We start from the raw sequence: 26,828 nt of genomic DNA, 5'->3' as shown, positions 1-26,828 counted from the left end.
TATATAATTTTTTTTTTTCATAGAAATGGACCATAAACAAAAATAAACCACATCACGAAAATCTTGTTGGGGGTATGGGAAATGAAATTTGCAAAAGAAATCCAGTGTCTCATTTTGAATAAAGGTTATTTTTCATTCAAACATCCTCCCCCCCCCCCAAAATGCATCTTCTCTACTAAAAGATACCAAAGAACACACAAACATGCACATTCCCACACAAAATTCCCACAGATCTCTGACTGTTTGGCAGTGGACTCTCAGGGTATGCCTACACAGCAATCAGAAGGAAGACTGCAGAACATGTACTTTTTTTATTATTATTATTATTATTATTAAAAATAATTCTGCATCAGTTGGAGTCTTCCTATGGACTTCTGTTCAGCTGTAGTTAGGGGTCTGATCCAAAGCCGACCGATTTCCACTGTCAGGAAGCTTTCCCCAGTACTCCGTGCCTAAATTCCTTTATAAAATTCATGGTTTTGCTATAGTGACTCCAGCATCCTGTGCCTGGTCAATTACAAAAAGTCAAACCCAAGTTGATATTTGTGTTGTACATTTAAAAAAAAAAAAAAAAATCTGATGATCTGAGAGGACCCAACCAAATAGCATAAGTCTATAGCAATGAATATATAGAATTCTTATGCCAGGCAGTCCAGGCTCCTGTTGAGGTTTTAAATGCAAGATTCACTTTTACTTTGGGCGATTGCAGCACACGCCCTTTTTATTATTCTCAATATTTTTTTTTTTCTGGTGCAATGAGCAAAAGACTTAAAAATGTGTTTTGCATTTTTATTCTCTAGGAAACTGGCTGGAAGCATTTAGAACTGCAAAGGGCTATCTCAACCTCCACACAGGTAAACTTCACAAAACTCGCATACATTTACATCCAGGAAGCGCCTACGCTTTCAAAAGCTGTGTGCAGGTGTTTATCAGCATGATTCTCCCGTTGGGAGCTGCTCAGACCTGAATGGGGTTTAGAAAGTGTTCTTCTTCCCCTCTTTTGCATTTGAGATATTCTTAAAATTGCCATCCTAGCAACCCTGCAGTTCAGCCTGAGCAATTTCAAAGTTATTTCTATGTTAAATGAACATATTTACTGACCAATTCAATGGCCAGCCAGTGATGGGCTGACAATATTTTAAACAAGGGCTTAAAATTTCCCATTTAGCCTGTGATAAACCCACATGTGCCAGGTATTCAGGAGATAACAGAGAAGAGAGATGAGGGACGAGGTGGGGAGGGAGAGGATTTTCTCTCTTTTGGCTTCCCTGTTAAAAACTAACAAACAAAACAAAAGCCACACACAAATGTTTTCTCATGACAGCATAACCAAGGAAGGATGCAATACCATATACTGAGTGCAAAACTTCTACTTTGTTCCTGAGAAAGAGACCAAAGATATGAATATACCAGCAGAGTTTTCAGTTTGTAGAATTTGTAGTGGGATGGTGGTGGTGGGGTGTCGGTCTCTCCCTCGTGGAAAACTCCAGGGCTACCTTCCCCTGGGAAAACATCTTGAGAATACCTGACATTTAGTGAATTCCAGAGTCCATTTACTCTTCATAAGCATTTTTGAGGCCTAGGGATGAGTAACCTCTGGCAGCAGTGATCCAGCAGCAATCAGAGGAGGGAGACTCTAGAGGCAGAGAAAAATCTCTCTCTCTAACCCCTCAAATCTTTTCTTCAATTTGGTGGTGGGACTTTAACTAGGGATTCCTGACAGGATCTTCTAGAGCATTGCTGGAGCCATCTGAAAGGGGTTTCTCCTCCCCATCCCAGAAAGGTCATCATTCAGCACACACCCAGGCTGTTTGCTTGACTGAAGAGCCACTGGATCCCAGCTACACAACCACCCGCCACCCGAGTGTCCTCTCACTCTTTTCCACGCGGCTCCCTACATCTGGAAGCCACTCAGCCCTCCGTCTGCTATGCCTCCAACATACTTCTTCCAAAAAGCATAGCCGGCCCTAGTTGTCTTCATTGTGTGACGAAATGCCATCTTCCTAGAGATCCCCTGAGCAGCTTACTTAATGCTCCAGTAAAGGATCTATGTTTTAAACAGAACGACTAACCATTTATTATTATTAAAGCTGCAAGTTTGTCACAGAAGTCACGATTCCGTGACATTCCGGGACCTCTGACTTCTGCAGCGGCCGGTGTGGCTCTGGGCCAGCCGCACCGGCCGCTGCTGGAACAGTCTTGGGCCACCGTGGCCCCCTCCCTCTCCAGCAGCAGGAGTTTGGGTGTGGGAAGAAGCTCAGGGCTGGGGACTGGGTGCAGGAGGGGGTGAGGGCTCTGGGTGACGCTTACATCGGAGGGCTCCCTGGAAGTGGCAACATGTCTGTCCCTCCCTCAGCTCCTATGCAGAGGCTGTTTGGTGCCTCTGCCCGCAGACTCCGCCTCCGTAGCTCCCATTGGCCACGGTTCTCGGCCAATGAGAGTTGCAGAGCTGGCACTCGGGATAGAGGCAGTACGCAGACTGCCAAGGCGCCAAGGGAGGAACGCATATCGGCCCTTCTGGGGAACCACACGAAGCTGGGTTAGCGTAGGGAGCTTGCCAGCCCCACCAACACCCTCCCTCCAGCAGCACCTCTGGGCTGCCGCCCCCAGGTCCCCCAAGATTTAGTCAGGGGTCTATAGTACAAGTCATGGACATCACAGGCCCTGAATTTTTGTTTACGGTCCATGACCCATCCATAACTTTTACTAAAAATACCTGTGACTAAAACGTAGCCTTAATTATTATTATTGTTCTTAGCAGCAAGGAAAAATGTGATGTCTCCTGTGCAATCATGCTATAGTAAAATATGAACTGTCCTTGTAATGGAAAAAACATTCATACCGAGTACATACACAAAAGCGGTGGCAAAAAGATAATAGGTATTTAGAAAGTTGATCACCCTTTTTAGCATACTTGGAGGAGGAGGGCTCCCCAACCAGAAAGCCAGAATCCTTAGTCAGGTTCTTTGAACATTAACCTGATCTTGACCAAGTAATAAACAACGTACAATGTAGCAGGTCAACATTTTATTGCAACTTTGCCTTAATAAAAAAAAGTTTCAAAATAAAAATATTCCATATAGCCAACAAAACCTCTTCCAACTATCACATCTCAAACATCTGATGAGTTCAATCCTTGAGGGGGCCATTTAGGGATTGGGGCAAAAATCTGTCTGGGGACTGGTCCTGCTTTGAGCAGGGGGTTGGACTAGATGACCTCCCGAGGTCCCTTCCAACCCTGATATTCTATGATCTGCTTTTCTTGCATCCCATCTCCTGTCCTTAATCCATTCAGGTTGTAAGCTCTTCAGGGCGGAACAACAACAAAGTCATCTTACTTGTCTGTAAAGCACTTGCTTTTGTTGCTCAACAAGTAACCCCTCAGCAGAAGACGACCAGTGAAGTCTCAAATTTGCCACTCTGAAATGCCTGCTGTATGATGGCAGGTCCTATTATGAGCATAGAAAAATGCCCCAGTTATTGCAATTGCCTATGGCAGCAATTGTAGAGATTTTAAAGACGTCTACGTCATCTATTTGTGCAATCGCGTCTTTCAGCACCTGAGCCACAGAGATACAGTCTGAGTGTCCCAGTCCACTCCAGAAGCAGGTTATGTTTCTTATTAGTTCCCTTTCTCCAATACGCACAGAACACATTCAGTTTTCCCCCTTCTTTCTTCTCATGTCTTTATCCATTCTCCTACGAACCCTACTGAGGCATGTCAGTTTCACAACCCCTTGCTGCTTTATTCATGGCAAGTAGGTCTATAAAAAACAATAGCTATTGTTCAACTAAAAAGCTACATACCTGCTTTGTGTATGTTCCTTTTTAAAAAAAAAAAAAGTTGACTTTTAAAGGCACATTTCATTCAATACCATTTTAAGCAGCTATTTGAAATCATGACGGATGTAATGACTTTGGAAATGATTATTTGTATTGCAGTAGCACTTAGCACAATAGTCCATAACGAGGGTTCCTATCAAAAGAAGTGGGATTCTGATGGATATGACATTGTTGAGAAATCAGAAGGGCAATTATTCTCTACTGCATGCCTTCCACAAGCGTATAAAGCCAGTGGAACAAAAGTATAGGACTAACAACTCTACAACCACTCCACACAAAGCATTTCTGCTGTTCAGGGAAAAGTGGGAGGGGAAATTCAGCACCCTCTGTACTTGTGTGCACAGAGCCCATTTACTCTGGTCTCTGCACAGAGTCCAGGTTTTGGCTCAATGTCTAACTAGTAAGGGTTGGCTTCAACACCCGTTGGCTTCAATAGGATTTTGAGCAGACTCCAAAGACCTGATCCAAAGCCCACTGAAATCAACGGCTGCCGAACCAGGTTGTAAACACGCAAGTTTAATGTCACCCTTATCTTTATGCTTTTATGGAAAGCAATTTATAGATCAAGGGAAGTTACAGGAGTCATGTCATCTTTTTGAGTATTTGCAGTCACTCTGCCATCAGTCTTATAACACCAGAGACTGCTAAGAGTTATAGCCACCCAGAAATGCATTGCCTGTCATCTATTATTGGTTTGGAGTCCAAACTAACGTCATTTATCTAATCAGTGTACCTGGGGAATGCATAATACACACAGTTTCTAAAAACAAAAAACAGTCCTTTAGTATACATTGAGTGGAAATTAAAGAGAAGAATTACTTAAAAAGGTGACTGCAAAGAATTTTATTACATTGAGCTCGTTATCTATTTTGCTCTTCTAATGAGGTTTTCACTCATTTAAAGTTTTTCTTCAAAAACAGGTTGTGTTTTTTCCTGCTTGTTTTGGTTCTTTTAACTTGAGAAAAATCCAGAATGGCTGGTTCTGTTAGAGGACCTGCTGTGTATGTGTGTCAGATCACGTTTATTATGAGCCTCCCACCGGGACTGAAAGAGAAGGCCTACTTTAAACATTTTGGAAACTGGATGGTGTTGTTAATTTGTCATTGAAGTTAAACAGATATTAACAAACAAAACACACACCCCTTCCCCATAAAGTATCCAATTAACTATACCTTCCCTGCCAAATTTTTGGTTTTTCACTCTAAGCTCTTGCCATATTACTATTTCACTAGTTCAGAGGTTCTCAACTGGGGGAGAGGGGGCCTGAGCAGGTTTCAAGGGGGCTGCCAAGCAGGGCCAGCATTAGACTCGCTGAAGCCCAGGGTCCTGAGCCCCATCACCCAGGGCTGAAGCCTGAGCAATGTAGCTTCACTGGAGCCCCTGTAGCAGGGGGCCCCAGGCAATTCCCTGCTTTCTAACTCTGGCCCAGGCTTTTATAAGTAGAAAACTGGTTACTGGGCACAGGTGGCCCATGAAGTGTTTACAGCAAGTTGAGGGGAGGAGCCTCAGAAAGAAAAAGGTTGAAAACCCCTGCACTAGTTCACCAGAGACAAGACTTTAACTTTGTGCTAAAAACCAAGCAGAAACAACCCTTCCTCCACCCAAACCTTTTCAAACCACTCTCCATCATGAAGTAGTATTTTTAAGGGGGGAGGGGGAGAAGGAGGGGAATCCTCTCCCACTTGCAGGACACCTTTAAATACACAGAATAGTTTCCTTTTGCATGAGGGACAAAAAAAAAAAAAAAAAAAAAAAAGTTCAGAATCAAAACCTCCCAACTCATCGTGAGATTATATACTAGGGCCCAGATTTTTAAAGGTGTTCAGGTGTTGCTGCGCTCAGCGTTGTAATGCCTAACTGAATTGGGAAACTAAATCTCATTTTCAAAAATGGATTTAGGCACTTCAGAGCCAAATTCCCATTGACGGTCAATGGAATTTAGACTCCTAGGTGTCTAAACCCCTTTTGGTTCCTAAGTCAGTTAGGCATTGCAATGCTGTGCACAGCAACACCCAAATAGCTTTAAAAGTTTGGGCGTAGAACTATTGAAAAATAATAAAAGTTGCATTTTCCAGTCAATCTGGCAATTTCTCTTATTCAGCATTGCAGACTGTACTGGGGAGAATCTAGCAACAGGATAGGAAACTGAAACAGTGATAATACAGTCAGCTGGTGCACCTGAAGAAACTACCTTTCAAAGTAAAAATTAAAAAGAAATAAGTTATAGTTCCAGGTCGGTCTTTTAAAAGTTATCCAACTGAGTGACTAAGACAGTGAGAAATGATGAATAAAATCTAAAGCCATTTCACAGGAAGAATGCCTCTCTAGATACAACAGGGTCTGTTAATCAGTCGAATAGACAGCAGTAAATCTGAGAGAGCAAGGGAACACATTTCTTCCTATTAGTTACGATCTGTGGTTGACACTCTCTCTTGTATTTGGGAATGGATCAAGAATGGGGATTGGATCTAAACCCTCTTGGACTTTCAGGGGGGAAAAAAACAAACACACACTCTGATAAGCAGGAGTGGAGGAAATGCTACTGTTGGTATTTCTGACCTGGATGAAGCCACAAAATTTCTTGCAAAGAAATAAGTCAAATTAATGACTATTCTTTTGAGATTTAGCATCTAAATGTTACTGGGGACTGGATCCTTCAGGTAACTGGGAATGACTGTTAGGGGGCCTTTTCTTTCTGCCTGTCTAAAATGCTTTCCAGCATAGTCAGTCAGAAAAGGAAAGTTACCACCCGTGAAAGGAAAGCAATTTCTCTCTTTCCCCCCTCCAAAACTGATTTTAAAAAATAAAAAAGATTTCAAAATGTTTGAAATGACAAAATGTTGTCAAAAACAAACAAAAACACAAAAAACCTCTGACCAAACAAACAAGCCCCACAAACACACCCAGAGCTTTTGGTAAACAAAAAAGTTTTGATAACCATTTCAGTAGCTATTTGCATAAAAATGTGTTAAAACAAAAAAAAAATGCATCAATAATATTGATTAGTTTTGAAAAGATGATTTTATGACCCCCTTCGCCACCCCGCCCCCCACATGCACTTCGAAAGATTTTGACCAGCTCTCCCTAGCACTGTATTGGCTTGATCATTAAAGGAGGTTAGTGCAATCACTCTGTTACAACAGAATGTCTGCAAATTGTGCAAGTACGCACAAAGTTTTGAGTGGCAGAAATAAGGGGGAAAAGAACAAAGCTCTGCATTTGTGGTCCTGATAACATGGTGAGGAAGCTTGCGGATCTCAAAACGCAAGCCCCAGTTAAACAGCAATCTTGCTGAAATAAAAATAAATTCTTTGATCTATTTTACCTTTTGTGAACTCACTTTGGATCCTTAAGTGCTTTGGTAAGTCTGCACCTGCTAAAGAATTACTTGTTCTATTATAACAGAGGGTCCTGTGGCACCTTTGAGACTAACAGAAGTACTGGGAGCATAAGCTTTTGTGGGTAAGAACCTCACTTCTTCAGATGCAAGAAGTGAGGTTCTTCTCTTGCATCTGAAGAAGTGAGGTTCTTACCCACGAAAGCTTATGCTCCCAGTACTTCTGTTAGTCTCAAAGGTGCCACAGGACCCTCTGTTGCTTTTTACAGATTCAGACTAACACGGCTAACCCTCTGATACTTGTTCTATTATGATGTTCTCCTAGGCCAAATCAAAGAGTAAGGGTTATTAACTTGCCATCTAGGAGAAATAACTTCCTCTGATTTTAAAGAAAAGGGCTCCACTCTGAATCCACATATTACAGGTCTGGAAAACACATCTCATCGTAAGAATCTGAAGCAGCTCAATTTATTTTTTTTTTATTGATGAGAAGGTCAAGAGGTGACTTGATCATAGTCCACAAGTACCTACACAGGGGAGAAAGTTAGTACACAGCTCTAATCTAGCAAAGAAAGAGATGAGAGCTAATGGTCAGAAGCTAAAGCTATATTTATATTTAGTTAGTTTTACAGTGAGGATAGCTAGCCTTTGGAACGTTAATGGATGCTCCATTACTTGGTCTTAGACATCCATGCTTGATTTCAAAGCCATGCTACAGCTCAACCAGAAATTAATGGATGATGAGTTTCTTTGGCCTCTGTTATACTAGAGGTAAGATGACACAATCATAACGGTCCCTTCTGCCCTTAAAATACATTAATATGAGAAAGTCATTCTGAGTGGTGCTGGTTGAAAAAAAGTTTGAAATTTGATGAACACAGTGACAATTTTTTCATGAAAAGTTCTCATGGATTTCAACCTGCTCTAAATTTGAGCTCTAATTCCCACCAGAATTAAAATGATGCATTAATATCCATCTGGAGTAGACAAGCATTGGACAGCACATTGAAGTTGTGCTAAAGTTTTGCTCCTTCTGTTACTAGTAAGTGAGTGAGTGTGAGTGTGTGTAAAAGAATAGCTCTAGAGCATGGAGCTGAAATACAAATACAAGTCGGGATCTGTAGACCTCCTTACTAGGTGCCCCAAATATATTTTATGAGGCAGCAACTATTTGCTGGACCGGGGCGTCAAAAACCGAGGGCTGCGTTGTGCTCTTGGTTATATCCGAGCTACCTTGCCAAGTTCAGTGGGGTTGTCTGAGAAGAATTCAGCCAGTCTTGCCTTCTCAGATATAGATATTTATACTACACATGGAAAAAATTCAACTTTCATATCCCCAGAATTCTACGAGACACTTATAGGAAACAATGTGAATTTAAGGTTGGTAATTTAAAAAGGGGGCAGCATTAAAGTCATACTGCAGAGCTTTTTTTTTTTTTTTTTTTTTTTTTTAAAAACACGTTCACTACTTCTGAGAAAGTGTGCTGCCCCGCATAATAGAAGTGCTCCTGAGAGTATACATAAAGTTTTAGCTCCTGTGCTAAATTTTCAGAGTGCTATATGGGGTTTAGCCAAGTATGGTAAAGCAATCTTAAGGAAACCTGAAATCCTTAATTCACATGTACTGTAGAAGATATTAACCCTTGGATAGGACAGAAAACAGACCCCTTAGTGTAGTGAATCTTATCCTAGTCCTCTTGTACTCCTCACCCCACTCCTATGTACATATCCCAGATCAATACATAAGCCTGGTCTACACTGGGGGCAGGGGGTGGGTGGGAAGGGAAATGGAGCTAAGTTATGCAACCTCAGCTACGTGAATAATATAGCTGAAGTTGACGTACTTAGATCTACTTACCGCAGTGTCTTCACTGCAGTGGGTCGACTGCTGATGCTCCCCCGTCGATGGAAGAGCACTTGGTGGTCGATTTATTGTGTCTAGTGAAGACGCGATAAATCGCTCCCCACTGGATCGATCAATCGCTCCGGAGGTAAGTGTAGACATGCCAATAGTTTGGTACAACTGGCAGCCTCTGCTCCAGAAAGACCCAACAAGAGAGTAACAAGCCATGGTGAGGAAGCTCACACTGCAACTGGCTCAACACAGCCCTGTCGCACTTTTACATGCACCAGATTCACCCCCAAGTGAAAAGACTGGTTAGGAAGGCAGTACAAGCCCACAGAATGAAATGAAGAACCAGTATGAGAGATTAGGTTGCACCAGGTCTGTAGCTGAGATTTATGCTAGTCCAGGTGTCCCGTGAATCAATCTTGATGGTTAAGGGGGGGGGGGGGGAGATACACAAGGTAAAAATGAAACAAAACACATACGTAAATACAATGACATTTAATAAAGGTCTGAATGAGAGATACAGGCAGGGTCGGGGGGGAAGAAGAGAACAGATACATATAAAAACAGAGAGTGGATGCCATCTGCCCTAGGATGAAAAATCAAATGAATTATGAGGAGCAGCTATCAAGGCTGTCTGAGATACTGTTTGTTATTGTGCTGATCTTATCATTGCTACGCTATGTCTGCAACAGAGTAATGAAAATTAGGACATTTAGGAGATCCAAGACAGTCCTGCCCAACAATAGCCTAATGCCAGGTACATACATACATGTAACACCATACAATGACTTGTTACTGGGGGGTTGCTCAGGGGAGCTGGGATATTGAGATCTTGCGCCTATAGGGTATGGTGGGGGTGGGGGCAGAGGAAGTGTAGGGGGAGAAAAACAGGATCAAAGGCTCTGTTTTGGAAAGCAAAGGCTGATTAGGAATGAAAATCCTAATCACAAGAGGTCAGATCTGGGAATTCACCACCAGTCCTTTGAGATGAGGTGCCCGATGGCGGTTGTTTTTGAAGCTGCCACCTACCAGTTTGGTCTGCAATAAGCCCGGTTAGAATTTGGTTATCAAACTACACTAGAATGAAGCAATCCCTAGTTTTAGCCTCCAACTCCAATCCACTTTACAGCCAAAAAAGGATTTGAAATATTTTGACATTACCTACGGTGAAGGCGGACATCTAGTACTGCAAACTGGAGTTGTGTGGGAAAATGTTCAATGCAGGAGGTTGCAAATCAGTTGCTTTAATAGGATTTGGACTGGATTTTGATGCTATGAGCTTAAAACAGTGAGAGCGGGAAGAAGCTTCAGAATGGCATCAACAAAAAAAGTTCCCGTGCTCCATTTAGGACCGTTTCTAGCTTTTTAGGGTCTCTGTGAAGCTCCACTAAATCTGACTAAGATTTAATGTCCCAAATGTGATTTTCCCACCAGCATTCTGCTTGGTAGTGATATTGCAAAGAGTAAATACCGAATTGCCGGATTTGGATTATTCATGTAGGTGGTAAAAGCCATTATGTATGAATATATACAGCTGTTACCACTTCACAACTGATCTAAACATATGTCAGTTTTAGACTTTGGCACACAAACCATCCACTACGCAATGGCCCACGTAGGCAGCTGGGATCCTAGGTGAGGAAGAATCATAGGGGTTGCTGAATAGCTGGAATAAGCTTATAGTTAGATGAGCAAAGAACCAGGGCACATGCTTTATCCTCAGGCAAATGGCCCCCTTAAAAAGAAAGGGGTGTGGTGGGAGAATCAAAAGAGATGGGGAATGGCAGATTGAGATGTAGTAACACGCAAGTTAACACAATTTGAATTTTTGAGGCGAGACGTTATTAGATGAATGCCAAGATTCTGCTCAGCAACGTACATGGCCCCTCCCAAAGTTTACCACATTGGAGTGAGATTCACCAATATCCCCTGATTGTGTTGTTCTGCTCCCATGATGCAAAGCAGCTGCAAACAGAACACAACTGACCCTTTGTACTAGGCTTTAGCTGCTTTACGCGAAAGTGGTATATAGCAGGCAGAGCTGACTGATGAATCCAACCTGCGCAAAATATTCCTAACGAAACCAAGTGAAACACATTGGCTAAAGTCAGAACACATTGCTTAAAAAGACTATGGTTTTGTGAACCCTTTAGCATTTCAGAGTACATGGGATAAGAAAGATTGCACTGTTTGGTGCAGGCTTCCCTATTAAATCTTATAAAGTACAAGAAAGAGTACTCAAAAAAAAAAAATAGTATCTAAGATGGTATCAGAATGCCTCACCCTAGAACTCAGTTTAAACTTGTGTTTAAAACACAGATTCTCACAATAGATATTAATAGCTCCAAAGAGCTTTAGGGCTCTTGATAGTATGCGGAGCTGGAGAGCCACCTGGGCTAAGGCCCAACCACTTGTCAAACAGCAGCAGCTTCACTCAACAGTATCAGCTACAAATAGAACCGCAGAGTTACGAACCCCGCAGGAATGGAGGTTGATCGTAACTCTGAAATGTTCGTAACTCTGAAGAAAACGATATGGGTGTTCTTTCAAAAGTTTACAAGTGAACAGTGACTTAATACAGCTTTGAAACTTTACTATGTAGAAGAAAAATGCTGCTATTAGCCATCGTAACTTAAATGAAACAAGCACAGAAAATTTCCTTACCTTGTCAATTTTTTTTTTAAATGTAAACTACTAAAAAAAGTTACATTTAACATAGTACTGTACAGTATTTGCTTTTTTTTTTTTTTGGAGGGGGGGGGAAGGCGGAGGTCGTCTCTGCTGGATTGCATGCTTCCAGTTCCAATGAGCTGTGTGGTTGACTGGTCAGTTTGTAATGCTGAGGTTCTACTGTACCTCCTATCTTCTGGAAATAGAGGCCTAGCCCAACTTTTTTTGGTATCCTGTTTCAATTTGGCTCTTTTTAAAAAAAGCTTAGTTGCTTATGCAACATCCCGTTTGGGGCTTTATAGGCTTAGATTAGGTTATAAGTGGTGACAAATTCAAAGGGAAACTCAGCTGCAACTAAAGGCTCCAATGTTTTGAGGAGACAGATAATATATTTTTACCATTCTAGAACACACCATTAAGAGTAATGCTTCAGATTACAGTTCCCAAATAGGCACTTAATTTAGATTCAACAAGACAATTGCATGTTAATAAAAATTAAAAACAGTGAGTTCCACCAAGTGTGTAATAGATGCATGCGTCTCTCACAGCGTATGAAGGTAATCATAAAATTAACTACTAAAGCTGCGTTATTACATCCAAAATTTGAAGTGTCCTACAGAACATTATGTAAAAAACACATCATACTGATACACATACTGGGTGGAAAAGAGTCCTGTGGCACCTTATAGACTAACAGACGTTTTGGAGCATGAGCCTTCATGGGTGAATACCCACTTCTTCGGATACTGGGTGGAGTCACGCAAAACTATCTAGGTATCCGTGTGTAATATTTGAATGTCTCACAAGGTGCAACTGATGCCTCAAACATATGTCTGGGACTAGGAATTTGCTGGTGTCACTCTGCAATAGAATTCAGGAGTGGCTGGCTAAGAGCACTCCTATAACTCAGCTGGCAACAATTTACATGCTGGAAGCTGCATGGGAGCAGGCCAGGGGTGGCTGCTCTCACGGCAAAGTAGTGTAAAAGGCACCCCAGGTTGGAGAATTGAGGGGTCACAGCTGTTCAACAGTCCAGATTGTACCTTGGGTAACGTCACAGAGTTAAAGCAGAAAAACGTGTCTCTCTCTTTCAGTCTATGAATAAAAACCAGAAGGGCGGGGATGAGATCTACTTGTTTTAAAAGTTTGAAAGTCAGCTTAAGTAACTTACAAGACAAGTCTCTTGAAAAAGAGACTAAGGTGAGTAAGAACTTAAACTTGAAAACTCTCTCAGGCTGACCAGAAATCAGTTTAATTCACTGAGTACCGTTACTTCTTCTATTCCTTTATATAGCCAAAACATTTCAGATGGCTTTGCTGAATAAAATAAATTGTATTTGCTGTTTTGTGTGTTTTAATTAAATTCCAGTTACCATCCTAATGCAGCTTGACACAAGCCATGAGCAAAAAGTTAATTATCTGGCAAATAAGCAATATAGCATTCATCTTTTCTAAACATTACTAAATATGTACAATTAATAAGAATTTGACATTTTAAGCTTTATAATGGCTTATATAAATGTATACATTTATAGCATACCTTCCTTGGTAGCAAAAAGATGTACCAAATCTGGTGTAAAGGCTCTATTTAGTTTTAAATCAACATGTTTTAATTTTATATCAACCAATGAGAATGCACCTTTCTTTAGAAAAGAACTGAAGTACAAATGGGAAAGTTGAGTAAAAGATGAAAATCAGGGCTTTCCACTTGATTTAAATAATGATTTACATTGCTGATTTAAATTGCCATGATTTAAATCAACCAACCTTGGTGTCTGTCTCATCAGCATGAAAGCGGGAGATCCCTATTACTGGTGCAATCCAGATTGCCTCTGATTGCATGACCTCAGCCTTTAGATAGCGCCTGAGTACATCAGAAAGCAGATACTGCTAACAAGCTTTTCTTACATGATTTGTCGCTGCTCACCATCTAAACTGAACCTAAATCTGGTGCCACATGCACCACTCATTTCAGTGGAATTGTTCTCCATTTACATCAGTGACAGAGGAGCAAAATCAGGCCCTGTGAACATTAGATACAACAGATCTGTTCAATCATTAAACACACATGATTGCTTATAAAATGCAACGTCACATAAATCTGCTAGGAGCTAATTGCCTATTATAGCTCACGGTACTGCTAGAGTCAGCACAGAATGATAAAGTGACTTTTTAAAAGGAGAGAAAGCTAGCAGAGCAACCGCTGTTAGCCTGAGCTTGCAGGGCCTGACAAGCTTTGTTGTTCAATTTCAACCAAGATAAGTGCTTCTATTTCCCCTCCAGTTAATTGTCAGGATCCCTCTGCCTAGCTCCCTTCAATTTTAAGGTAAGATCATAGGGGCAAAATGGAAGAGAGATTTTTTTTTTTTTTAAATTCACCTAATTTCTTCATACCTCCCATGCCATTACTGCAGCTATTTCAATTGTAAATTCCTGCAATAAAGTCACAACACTGGATTGAGTAATATGACGATGACAGACTGAAACACTCAGTATTTCAACTTCAATGGAGGGAACTTAAGGGAAGGAGGTGAGAATTGGCTGGCACCAGCCAATGTGTTACATGTTTGTTTTTTTTTTAATTTATTTTTAAATTGGCTCAAGTGGCTGGAAAAAGGAAAACAAGGATGGAACAAAACACAAGATAAACATGGGATGATATGAAATAGTGAGCAGTATAACTGAAGAAAAACGTTTCCCAGATAAGACTCACTCTAACTAAGGTTTACCAGATCATGGCTTTACAAGAGCACTTTTCGGGACACAGATGTCTCTTCCTGTGAATCAGGACCAGAACATCTCCATCTCTTCAGATCCACTTGTGGAGGAGGTGGACTCTACACGCATGGAAAGGGGGCTCATAAAACCCATCATCTTTTCCCCATCCCCATATCTAGCAAGTCCTTGCCACGCAGTCTGGATGAGAGGGCAGAGATTAGGCAAATCATAGGAACCTGCAAATAATTCTTCGTTCTTCCACAGAATCTGTCTGGAAGAAACAACATAACACAGACTAGGGCTGTACTATTGTCTATGTAGTCCCACAGGCATCTTAAGGGAAGGGTATGGGGAGAAGCCACGGGGGTTAGAGCCAGCATGAATCGTCCTGGCCTTCCTGGGATCTGCCAAGTTTGGGAGCATGGCTCCCACAGTTTTCCAGGGGAGATGCCACAAGGAAATCCTCCTGGGGAGTCCCATCCTAAAATCTCCTTCTGGTGATTTTTAACGCAGGAGGGGATGATTTGGCTGCCTGACTGGAGTTTCTAGGTGCTAGTGCAATATGAATAGGGAAGAATGATATACTGTGGGAAGGAATGTGTGTTCTGAAGAGGCCACGAAATGCCAGGGCCAGCACCTTGAAGTAGAACATTTGGTCAGGAACAGCAATTGACTGGATTTATTATAGAATTGCATATTCATCAGGGTTGGGGGGGGGGCACACAAAACTTGTAAACCACCCATCCCTTTTTGGAATGTTGCATCATACCAGCAAGATGGTTTAAGCAGTGGAACAAGGAAGGGGAGGAAAGTTAGTTAAGAGAAATGGAACAGGAACATGAAGGAAGGGAGTCGTTTTAAATGGGATGATTCTTAGCAGGTAAGGGGAGGGCTGTTCAAAAGTTAGACTGTTGTATTAATCATAAAACGGTCTTTCATAAGGCGGCTCAGGAATATTCAGCAGTTTTGACCAGGAGGGTATCTACCAGAGGGTTGTAGAAAGAATAATCTGCACAGGAAGAGCACATGCGTGCGCGCACACACACACACACACACACACACACACACACACACACGAGCAAGGTACTGCCTCCCACAACAAGATCCTTATACCTCACATTTTAATATCCCAAATGCCTCCCACTCTAATTCCATTATTCCTTTCTCCAAACTGAACTGGCTTGTAATGTGGTCTCATTTGAATATATAGAATGCTGGTAATTATATACATATTTTCAGACTGGGTACCTGCTGTGAAGAAAATGGACAATTCCTCTCCCCTTTCTGGTGTCATTTCATGAACTTGAACGACAAGAACTGGAGCAGTTGCAAGGCATGATTAAGTGGGATCATCTTCGCATCTTGACGAGGCTAAATAGCTATCACAAGGCCATTTTGGGAACTAATATGCAAAGCAAATTAACGTGATTTAAGAAAAAAATTATATTCCACCCTTTCATGGTTTCCAGGTGTAGGGACCAATTTGCTTCATAGCAATTTTCATTTCTGGTCTTTTTTTCCCAAAACCCTGCATCTGCCAACTATGCTGGCATCTACTGCAGTTAGGAAACAAATTTCTCTGTGAAGCAAATCTTCCAGGATCAATTGAGTGAAGGCAGAGCTCATAATTGCACATTACTGCAAACATTTCTGATAAAAACTGGAGAGATATTTTTACCCACATCTCCAGCTGAAAATTGCTGGGAAAGATGCCTTTCAAAAGCCTTCAACTCCAAGCATATAATTACCAGGTCCTTGAACAAAACCACACGATCAACAGGAAAAAAAAAAAAAAACATTCTTATTAAAATAATAAAAAGTTGGGGATGGCTGTTGGTGGGAATGGAGAGGAAGGCTATTATGCTAACTCCTATATGATTTTACATCTCTAGGTAAAGTTACGCAAGTGACTTTCCAAATCACAAGTTGAAAGGAAAGCTGAAAAAGAAGTTACCAGTTTGGAAGTTGAGAACATTCATGTTAGCTAATAATAATAGTGATAAAAATATTAATGTATTAGGAAGTGAAGAATAAAAATGTCACACACACAAAAAGAACAAACCAATCAGAAACAGGCTGTCCGTTATCTGTAGTTGGGAAGAGGGACTCAGCCTAGAACGAGGGATTTCCACACATACCGGGTGAGCCGTCTGCTCTTAAGCAACTGAACCACCTCCAGCGGAGGTGAGTTTACAGTAAAGAAAAAGTTGGAGCCCCCATCCTGTAAAGACAGAAGTTCATGCATTACCCAATGCATTTATAAAGTTAGCCATGGAGTGCTTTCCGAAAGGGACTTTAAACATTTTTAACTACTCTCTTGCAGTACAGCGATAGCTGGTTTCTTCACTAACAGGGTGAACTGGCTCCTTTCAGCCTACAAAAATAAATAAAAATATGCAGCTGGATACAAAACCAAAAAGCCACATTTAACGTGTGGCATCCTGGCTGGAATAGCATCTTCTGTGACGTCTTAGTCAAAAGGAAGCCAGAGCGCATACGAAAGATGTACTTTTACTAGTTTGACAGCGACGTGAAATCAGGGATTTAGAAATTGGTCTCTGGCATTTATTGAACTGTCGACCTTGCAAAATAATGATTCCATTAGTAATGCTAAGCAGTGTCAATGGGGTTAATGGCAATGACCCTGCTCTGGAACACCATCTTTGCGATGCTGGACTTACACAGCAATGGAACGCAGATGAGTCCAGAGACTGTCTTATCAGGGCCGGCTTCAGGCACCAGCGAAGGAAGCAGGAAGCTTTGGGGCAGCCAATGGAAAGGGGCGGCATGTCCGGGTCTTCAGCAGCAGGTCCCTCAGTCCCTGGGAGTGAAGGACCTGCCGCTGAATTGCCGCAGAAGAATGAAGCGGCGCGTTTGAGTTGCTGCCAATCGGCCTTTTATTCCTGCTTCGCAGCAAAAAAGCTGGAGCCAGCCCTGTGTCTGATAACACGGGCTGCTGGGCACACTGAGTAAAAGGGCAAAAAGAAGAAATTTAGGCCACTGGCCACCCTGTTTGGTAACCCTGGGCAAACTGGTGGGAAAGTTTTCCTAACATTCTTCTCCTCCCCCAAACATGCACACTTTTTTGTTCTTTTGCCAGTTTTCACACCCCTGAAATTTCATTCCTTTGCACGTTTTCTATGGTGGAGAAAAAAAAAAAAAAAAAACCAGAAATGGGCTATTTTTTGCAAGAAAGCTAGAGACCAATTGCACTTTGTAGACAAAGTCCTTCAGATTTAGCAAAGAATGACTTAATGACACCAGGCAAAGGAGAACGTCTGGTTGCAGGCCCAGCAAATGCCACGAAGCAAGGTGGTCTGTTTATTTTGCATTACTGAGTATCAGCTAAGAGACGTTTAATCTGTTAAATGAAATTTAGATTTGCATCTCGTCTTCCTCTTAGTCACTTATGCCAAAGCCAACAAGCGGTTAAACTGAGTTAACATCCCTCAAGAATAAAAGCTACATTTGATAATACCACCCTGAAAAATCCAAACAAAATAAAAGGACTTCTAGAAAACACAAGGGTTCCCTGCGGTCCCTCATGGATATCTACTACAAACCAGGGACCAAATGATCTCAGCACACTGCACATCCGATATGCCAGTTCCTTAACTGTCAAAGCTCAGCAACTTCCCGGTTAATAGTGCTAAGCAACTTCGTTTTCCATGGCTGATTGCAGCACTCTCTGTTGTTAAACAAGGAGTATACAAAACTGTAAAGTTAACTATCAACCGTATCAATAGTAGTTAACTAGTTACAGTTAATACAGTAACTATGCTGAAGTGCAGAAAAATTAGGGCTAGGGCCTGACTAGGTCAGGCGATTTGTAACAGAATGTAGAGCTCATCACTTCTAGGCTATCAGTGGAAGTCTAGCCTGGGTTAGAAGAGACTCAACGTCATTATACCGTGGAAGGGGTGTTCAGTGGCCTGTATGAAGCCACGTGGTGGTCTCTGTAAAGTTTTCACATCAAAAGCCACCATCATAATTGACACCATTGTTGGCAGCTTCAGCAGAGAGACCAAAGACTTATTGGTCATGAAGAATGACATGCTAGCTCAGCCCTAGAAGTTTCTACAGATGGGGTCTGAGGCACATTGGTTGGGGATAGCGTGGAGAAAGCTTGCATTACCACTAGTCCTGTGGATGGAGGGATAATCAATCCAACGCTTTTCACTAGCACTAGAAATAAAATTCCTAATTACAGGAGAGCGAGCGAGACACAGACAGACACTAAAGAAGAACTTCATCCCAGTCCAGATTTTCTTCTCGCCAAATCAGGCTTAAACTGAATTTTTCTAACGGTCAATGCTGCAAACATCACTACCTGGCATGTGGAAAAAAAAAAAAAAAATCAAGTTGAGATCTTTTCAACTTGTATATCCTCTTCACTGGTAGAGAGTCTGCAATCGGAACTCAGCTGGCTATTTTGATCAGAATTCAAAAAGGTAGAACAGAACTTAGTTCATTCTCCCACTGCTGTCCTGGGATTCAGAATAATAAAAATCTGGGATTCATCTTTAAAATGAGACTCAGACACATGGGGCCAAATTCTGCCCTTACGGACGGTACAACCTACCTCAAGAGGGTTGCCAGAGGTTAAAAAAGGCAGAATTTGACCCATAAAGAATCCACATGGTGAGTACAAAACTGGTTTTACAGGCTGCTTCCAATTCTCACTACAAATTCATCTATTTCTGTGCAAGCAAGAAGTGCACAGGCATTTTTATTGAAGTATTTCAGGTGCACTTATCTGCCCCACAAACAAAAATACTTCTGAGGGTCCCCACCCTGCAGTCACGATAATAAGGACCCCGCATGAAGTGCAGAGCCACGTTTCTCTCAATGGGGCTCCACCAGCTGAAATCCCCAGTTTTTATTAACAGCAGCCTCCCTCCCCCACCACCTCCCCACAACCCTACCTAAAAGCAGCACAAAAATATCTAAAACTGGTGACATTTTTGGCCACTGTGTACAGAGAAAAAACAGCCAAAAAGATTTCTCTCCTACCTTACACATTTTTAAAAAATTACACACACTAGCCAGATGACTTGCATTGCAAACAAACATAAGCCCTCTGTGCATATTGCTTGCCAAATATATAAAACACTGCAAATTCTCCATCAGGGCTTCCACTGCGATTGGGAAGAAACTCATTCAAATAAATGAGAATTGACTCAAACTTCCCCCTAAATCTTAAACAACTCCCCCTACCTTGCAAGTCAGATTATCTTTAAAAATGGTTCTGGGCTGCTTTGCATTTCCTGGTGCTGGCTGGAACTGTAAGAAAATACAATGACAATGTCCTACTCAGACTTTTTACCAGGGGCCACCAAAAATCAGGAGGGTTGGCCCAAGGGGTCTGGAGACACATCTGAACTTTTGGGTGCTTCTCCAAAATAAGCCATTGGACTTTGATATTTTCCCATCACTTTTAAATGCCAAGTAGAGTGACTCATACACAAATCACTTGAAAAAATGGAAACTGATTTTAATGCATTCTTCTCATTTGCCAGCCACCAAGAGGATTTCAAGAGAGAGACAGATTACATATTTCTAATAGAGAAAAAAAATAAAGAATCACATTTTGCATATTCAAGGAAGTACTACTTAAAAATACCACTGCAATTAAAATATTGACCAGACATTAGAGATCCACGGAATGCTACTCTGTGTACATCAGTCTAAAAAGAGGGGTCTGAAGAGAATGGAGAACAGGGCTGGGAGACAAGACAGCCAGCGGTCTTTCCCTTCTCCTTTGTGATACAGAGAGTCTAGTTCTGGTAAACGAGACCACAGCTCCGCTATATATTCACAGAACAGTGAATTCCTGGGCAATAGAAGTGTAAGCCTGGCCCTAGTCACTCAGTGAAGTGCCTCACCTGCAATCTGAAAGGGTCACCTCTAGCATAGAGAGAAATTCTGATTTTAAGATACTGTAACACACCCACTCAACGTGGTGCTCGGTCTCCTTCTGGTGATTGGACCTGATATTGAGGTTGATAAGCCTCCTGCAGCCTTATCCAAGAGCGCTGGGTCTTTTCTCAGACAGTGGAGACTCACGGTTTGAGATCCAGAGGTTTGATGTTTAATCCCCACTACCAATGACCCACTTCGAAGTGTCACATTGCACCATCAAAGGGTACCAACTCTCAGGTAGGGGTCTACTTAAAAAAAAATCACAAAAAACACACCACATTTTTCATGGGTTGGTCACAGCATAAATAGCAAATTTTGCAGATGTGTTCACACACACACACAGTACTGTATTACTGTTACACTTGTACGTCACTCTGGATAAGGATTCTCAAAGGAGTTCTTAAACTTTTTTTTGCTGGGATCCCCTTTGAAAATATTTCAGGCTGATGACACCCTCCATACCCTGCTACCTTTACCTCTGCGCTGCTGCTGGCGTTGGCACTACCTTCAGAGTGGGTGCCCTGTCAGCAGCCGCCGCTCTCTGCCTGACCAGCTCTGAAGGCCCGCAGAAGTAAGTGTGGCAATACCACCACCATCCTACAATAGGCTTGCGACCCCCAGTTTGGGTTGGGACCTCCAGTTTGAGAAACACGGTGTTCTTTTGTAAAAGAACAGAAGAGACCAGATTTCACAGGGGAGATCAGATTTCATGGTCCATGATGCGTTTTTCATGACCGTGAATTTGATAGGCCCCTAGTCATCGGTGGCACAATCAGAGGAACTGGAGTGAGACTCACCAACATTGCATATAAACTACAGGACATCTGCCCACTGGTAACCACTTTGCATTACTAGATATCAACCAGCAGAGGTGAAAAGTCCTATATCACATAGTAATTCTCAGAGCCAATCAATCAGGGTCCTACCAAGAAGTTTCCAGAAGTCTCTTCATGTAGTGCCTGCATCCATGGCCTGTTGGAGCAGCTTCTCTCTGCCTAGAGAGAGATACTTCAACGGTTCAATCAGCTTGAAAAATGGACATCTTAACTTACTGAGAGGCAGTAAGTGGAGATCTGCATCTAACCTCCTTTAATGTTATTAGCCATCACTTAAGCAGGGTAAGCTGGCTCATGCCAGCTTCATTTTATCCTTTTATGAAGATCTAACAAGTGTACGTTATAGATTTTGGAGTGGAGGGGAGGAAGAAAATAGCATAGTATTTTTCAGATCGATTGACTTGGGTTCATTCATTCAGCCAGCTCAGGAGGTGGGAAAGAATGCATCCCCCCCACTAGATTGCTTCAAGCAATGCAGATTTATTTGGAATCCAAAATAACCCCTTTCTCCAAGCTCTGATGTTTTTGCTTTCACAAAAAGGGGGGGGGGGGAAGAGGAGAGCAAGCACATTTCATGCAGCATTGTAAATGAAAAACTACAACAAGCAGGGCTGTAGCATGCAACCACAAAAGTGCTCCAACATTTTAACCCCAGTCACACTTTCAGGACCACCCCACCTGGTGCCAGGCTTCTGTATCCAGAGCCTCATCCTCAATAAATTATTTAAAAGGTGCCCTTAAAGCCTTCATCTCTGCACAGGAATATGGGGGATAAAGGAGGCCTGTTTGATCCATATTAGTAGTTTACAGCCCTACATGTCCAAACATGGGTTTATCATCATCATCATCGACTGGCAATTTTCTAGTGTAAACCAAGATCATTATGGTAGGCAGTGTAACAGTAGATTAGACCTGTGACACAGAATGGTGTCAGGGATCCAACTCTACTCATCAGGGTCCATTACTAACACACACCCCTCAGCTTTTATACACCTTGATCTTTAAAGTAATAAAAAAAATTAAAAAAAGAACAAGAGAGTACAGAGTTACATGAAGCCTCCATGAAACATAATTGCCATAAAAATGTTCACAGAAGAGCAAATACAATATTTTGGGTGTCTTAAGAGCATACCGTACACCACCCAGCTTTTAGTCAGATAAGGGAATAAGAGGAGAGGCAGAGTGGTATGTACGGTGCTCTCCAATTGTTACAGAGAGAAATTATTTTCAGAGGAGCAGAGGCACATTTTACAAATCAAAGCAATTAAGTCAGAGTAAAAACCAAGCTCTTTTGAAACACTCCAGTAAAGGTGGGCATACATTGGTTATTGGGTTTGATAGTAGTTAAAAGAAATCAAGTGACATGAAAGTAAACTGGTGGGGGGAAAATACAGGCTCACTCACCGAAGTCTGACTGCAAATCCTTTTTCAGTCCACAAAGCATGTTTGCTATTATCTATCAAAGCATTCAGCTAATTGCAATACCAGCTCCTTTCTGTCTCTCCCTGGCTGTACTGGAATCACTTCACAGCAAGCTCACTTTCAGTCTGTCTCCCACCACAGAGCAGGGTTACAATGCACGCTATGCTCCTCCACTTAAAGGGAACAAAGTCCTATTGACTCCACTTTATGAAGACTCCCAGCAAATGTTGCACTCCCTTTAACAAAATTCTAAACAGGGCTAGTTAAAATGAGAATCTCCAGATCCAGTCTGGTTTGACAAGAACAAAACCAAACCAGAGGCTAAAGGATCTTTAGCTGTTCTTACAAATCCAGCAATAGATCGGTCAGACTGGCCACTCGACATTTGTGGAGCACAAGTTATAAATGCAATGATTAAAATGAACAGCTGGTTGAAGGAGCAGCAACAGCTGAGCACCGGCTCGCTGGCAGAGGCAGCAAACATGAAGCACACACTTCATTCCCAGCAATATTCCAACTTGTACCAGGTTGGTTGAGAGCAGCCATCATTCCACATGGGCAGTGTCCTTGCCCTTTGCACAAAACCTTTTGTCCCGCAGCATGAGTCACAAAAAATCCTGGAGATGGTGAAGCTCCTCCCTGGAGGAGATTCCCTTCGGTGCCTCCAGGACCTTTCTGGGCTCGATCCCAGTGGCAGAAGTTGGACGGCAGCTAAACCTCATGGAAATCTCCAAGTGGCAGCAGCATTTCCGAGCATGGGAATAGGCTGAGACTGCAGTACTGCTTGACAGGCTTTCCTCTCCCCCACCCCCTTTGGCAAATGCCTAGAGAGCTTCCAGCACCTTTCAAGGCAATGTCAAGCTGCTGTCAAAGCATTCGACTCCCTCCCCAAAACAGAGTGCAAGAGAGAATGAAGCTGCGATTCTAGGTCCTGCCTACAGCATTTTCTGAAAACTCAATTTAACCCCTTCTTGGAAGGGCAGGCTGGCAACCTCTGCATGTTTTCTTTGCTCAGTTTAACGCTCTCTGGAGAAGAGAAAGGATTGAGATTTTGGGGCGGGGGGGTGAAGGGCTTTGGTCACAAGTGCACAAAAGGGACAGACCATATCTGAAAGATCTGCGTTTTGCCCAAACCCCATATAGAGTGACCAGACAGCAGGTGTGAAAAATCAGGAGAGGGGGCATGGGGGGGGGGGGTAATAGGAGCCTATATAAGGAAGACCCCAAAATCGGGACTGTCCCTATAAAATCAGGACATCTGGTCACCCTAACCCCATATACGCTCTGGAAATGGAGAAAGGGCAAAAGGAACATAAGCTCTCAGACACTTCTAGGAAGAATAGTAATGTCTGCAATTTGAGTAGGCAGGATACAAGATAATATGGTGATCAAGTCTCGTGCTTAGGGTATAAACAGAACAGCAACAGGGAATTTTACCCTCTGTTATAGGCTGCTTGGCGTGTTACACTGAAGCATCGGACACGAGTCACCGGACAAGAAATTGTCATAACAGACCAATATTCCTGCAAATTGCTTCCTTCTGTTATTGGACCAGGAGCCCCACACACTGTCCCGTGAGAATGACTCGGTGTTCCTTCCCCACTGTCTAAATGCTGAACAAAAAGACTGTGCTGTGAAGTCAGAACTTCTCCCATTCCATGTCCCACACCTAAGGTCCAGTCTACACTAGAAGAGCTTTTGCTGGGATAGCCGTCTTGGCAGACACAGCGCAAGAGTGCTTGTGGCAGCATAGCTCATGACCAGAGCCCTACCAAATTCACGGTCCATTTTGAAAATTTTCATGGTCATGGGATTTTTAAAATTGTAAATTTCCTGATTTCAGCGATTTAAATCTGAAATTTCACAGTGTTGTAATTGTATGGGTCCTGACCCAAAAAGGAGTTGGGGGGAGGGGTGTCACAAGGTTATTATGGGGGAAGGGGCTGCAGTACTGCTACCCTTACTTCTGGGCTGCTGCTGGCAGCAGTGCTGCCTTCAGAGCTGGAGAGCGGTGGCTGCTGGCCAGGAGCCTAGCTGTGAAGGCAGTGCCCTGCCAGTAGCAGTGAGCAGTGCAGAAGTAAAGATGCAATGGTATGGTTTTGCCACCTTTATTTCTGCACTGCTGCTGGTGGGGTGCTGCCTTCAGAGCTGGGTGCCTGGCTAACAGCTGCTGCTCTCCAGCTGCGCAACTCTGAAGGCAGCGCAGAAGTAAGGGAGGCAATACAGTGACCCCCCCCCTAAAATAACCTTGTGACCCTCCGGCAACTTCCTTTTGGGTCAGGACCCCCAATCTGAGAAACGCTGGTCTGTGAAATCTGTATAGTATAGGGTAAAAGCACACAAAAGACCAGATTTCATGGGGTGAGACCAGATTTCACAGCCCGTGATGCCTTTTTCATGGTCATGAATTTGATAGGGCCCTACTCATGACTTATGCTAGCTCTCCAAACAAAATAAGTCACACCTCAACCCCGATATAACGCGACCTGATATAACACGGGTTCGCATACAACACAGTAAAGTAGTGCTCCGGCGGATCAGTGCATCAGCTCCCAGCCGCGGCGCTCCCCTTCCCACCGCCGGTGAGTGCAGGGAGGTTGGGGGAAGGACGTCCCCCCATACTCACCTGCAGCGGGAAGCGGAGCACCACGGCTGAGAACTGGCAGAGTGGAGCAGGCTAAGGCCGGGCTGCTCCGCTTCCGCCACTGCCGGTGAGTGCGGGACCTTTCCCCAACCCCCCCGCAGCGACACTGCTGGGCCGGTGCTGCGGCGCTCCGCTTCCCACTGTAGGCGAGTACAGGGGGCGTCTTTTCCCCAACCTCCCCACACTCACCGGCCGTGGGAAGCAGAGCGCCACGGCTGGGAGCTGGTAGAGTGGAGTGGTCTGGGGCCGGGCTGCTCCGCTTCCCACTGCTGCCGGTGAGTGCCTGTCAGGGGGCGGGGTGTGTGGATAGCGGTCGGGGCGTGTGGATAGCGGTCGGGGCAGTCAGGGGACAGGGCGCAGGGGGGTTGGGTAGAGGGTGGAGTTCTAGGGGTGATTAGGGATGGGGGTCTCTGGAGGGGGCGGTCAGGGGACAAGGAGCAGGGGGGCCAAAGCAAGTTCACTATAACGCGGTCTCACCTATAGCACAGTAAGATTTTTTGGCTCCAGAGGACCATGTCATATCGGGGTAAAAGGTGTATTTGCAAGAGGTTTCTTGTGGTGGTGGTGGTTTTGTTGTTGTTGTTTTGCTGGTATAACTGCATCTACAGTAGAACTTTTGCTAGTATAACAATGTCATAACCAACATTGTACTGGCAAAAAAGTTTCTAGTGTAGACCTGGCCTAAATATTCAAGATTCCTGTGTGCTTAGCAGTGAAGTGTGGACAAGTGGGCTTCACGGAGGGAAGCCTAAACTCTCTGCTGGGATTGAAGTGCAGCAACGTCTTTATCTTGGCAGGAAGGCAGCTGTTTTGTGCTCAGATGCCTTACACAAAAGAGATATAATTAGTAAAACAAACACATGATATTTTGGTCCACAATTTGTGTGGGTATTTTTTTTTTAAAGTTCTGTTTGACAATAGATGTAGTTAGTAATTGAGCTGAAGTTTGTAATTAAAAATCTTTTCACACTGCTATTAATGTTTTTGCAGTGGAGAAACTGTGTCTTAAAAAAATTACATTGTGCTATACTTTAAGATTTCTTTTTAAGAAACAAATATAATTAGAAACTGATAATTTGAGGAAGATGCACTGCGTTGGTTGCAATGAAATGGACATTAAATCTACAATAGATTGCTTTAAAAAAAGTATAAATACCCTGATATGTTTACTGCCACCATCAAAATGATCAGCTATTGAAAAAGGACAACCATAGAGGACGTGGGAGGAGGGTAGATGAAAGAATGAAGATGTTTACTTTATGGATACTGGCCAATGCATATAAACACTATGCCTACTCAAAATTGATGACGGCAATATTTTATAGTGGAAGTGAACAGCTTGAATCTCTTCCAAATAATAATTTTTTTTTAAAAAGTACACCACATATGTGGAGACCAAAAATATATATAGATCTTCATGTTGTCATGAATGGTTACCAGAAACGTTAGTATGAGGCATCAATCTAAACTGTGGCTGGATGAACCAAAGCAAGTAGAGCTTTGACTTGTGATAATCTACACATCCTCTACCTCTTGACAGTAACTTTGATTGAAGTGTCCTGAATTAAATAGCTATCCAACCAT

The 26,828-nt window shown here is 42.8% G+C and overlaps 1 protein-coding gene across 4 annotated transcripts in view; it reads right to left on the bottom strand.

Moving 5' to 3' along the window:
• Nucleotides 1-26,828, bottom strand: part of GRIP2 (glutamate receptor interacting protein 2) — a 461,595-nt gene that overhangs the window by 90,234 nt on the left and 344,533 nt on the right. Inside the window, exon 1 of one of the 4 annotated variants that reach the window (XM_034774986.1) lies at nucleotides 22,583-23,480. The exons of the other annotated variants lie outside the window; for them this stretch is intronic. Within the exon in view, the coding sequence (XP_034630877.1) occupies nucleotides 22,583-22,622 (40 nt within the window). The 5' untranslated portion in view covers nucleotides 22,623-23,480. Of the gene's footprint in view, nucleotides 1-22,582; nucleotides 23,481-26,828 lie in introns of those variants that run through there. 4 annotated transcript variants of the gene reach the window in all.

Source organism: Trachemys scripta, chromosome 7 (assembly GCF_013100865.1).
Source record: "Trachemys scripta elegans isolate TJP31775 chromosome 7, CAS_Tse_1.0, whole genome shotgun sequence".
Lineage (NCBI taxonomy): Eukaryota > Metazoa > Chordata > Testudines > Emydidae > Trachemys > Trachemys scripta.
This window is presented reverse-complemented; position numbering and strand designations above follow the sequence as displayed.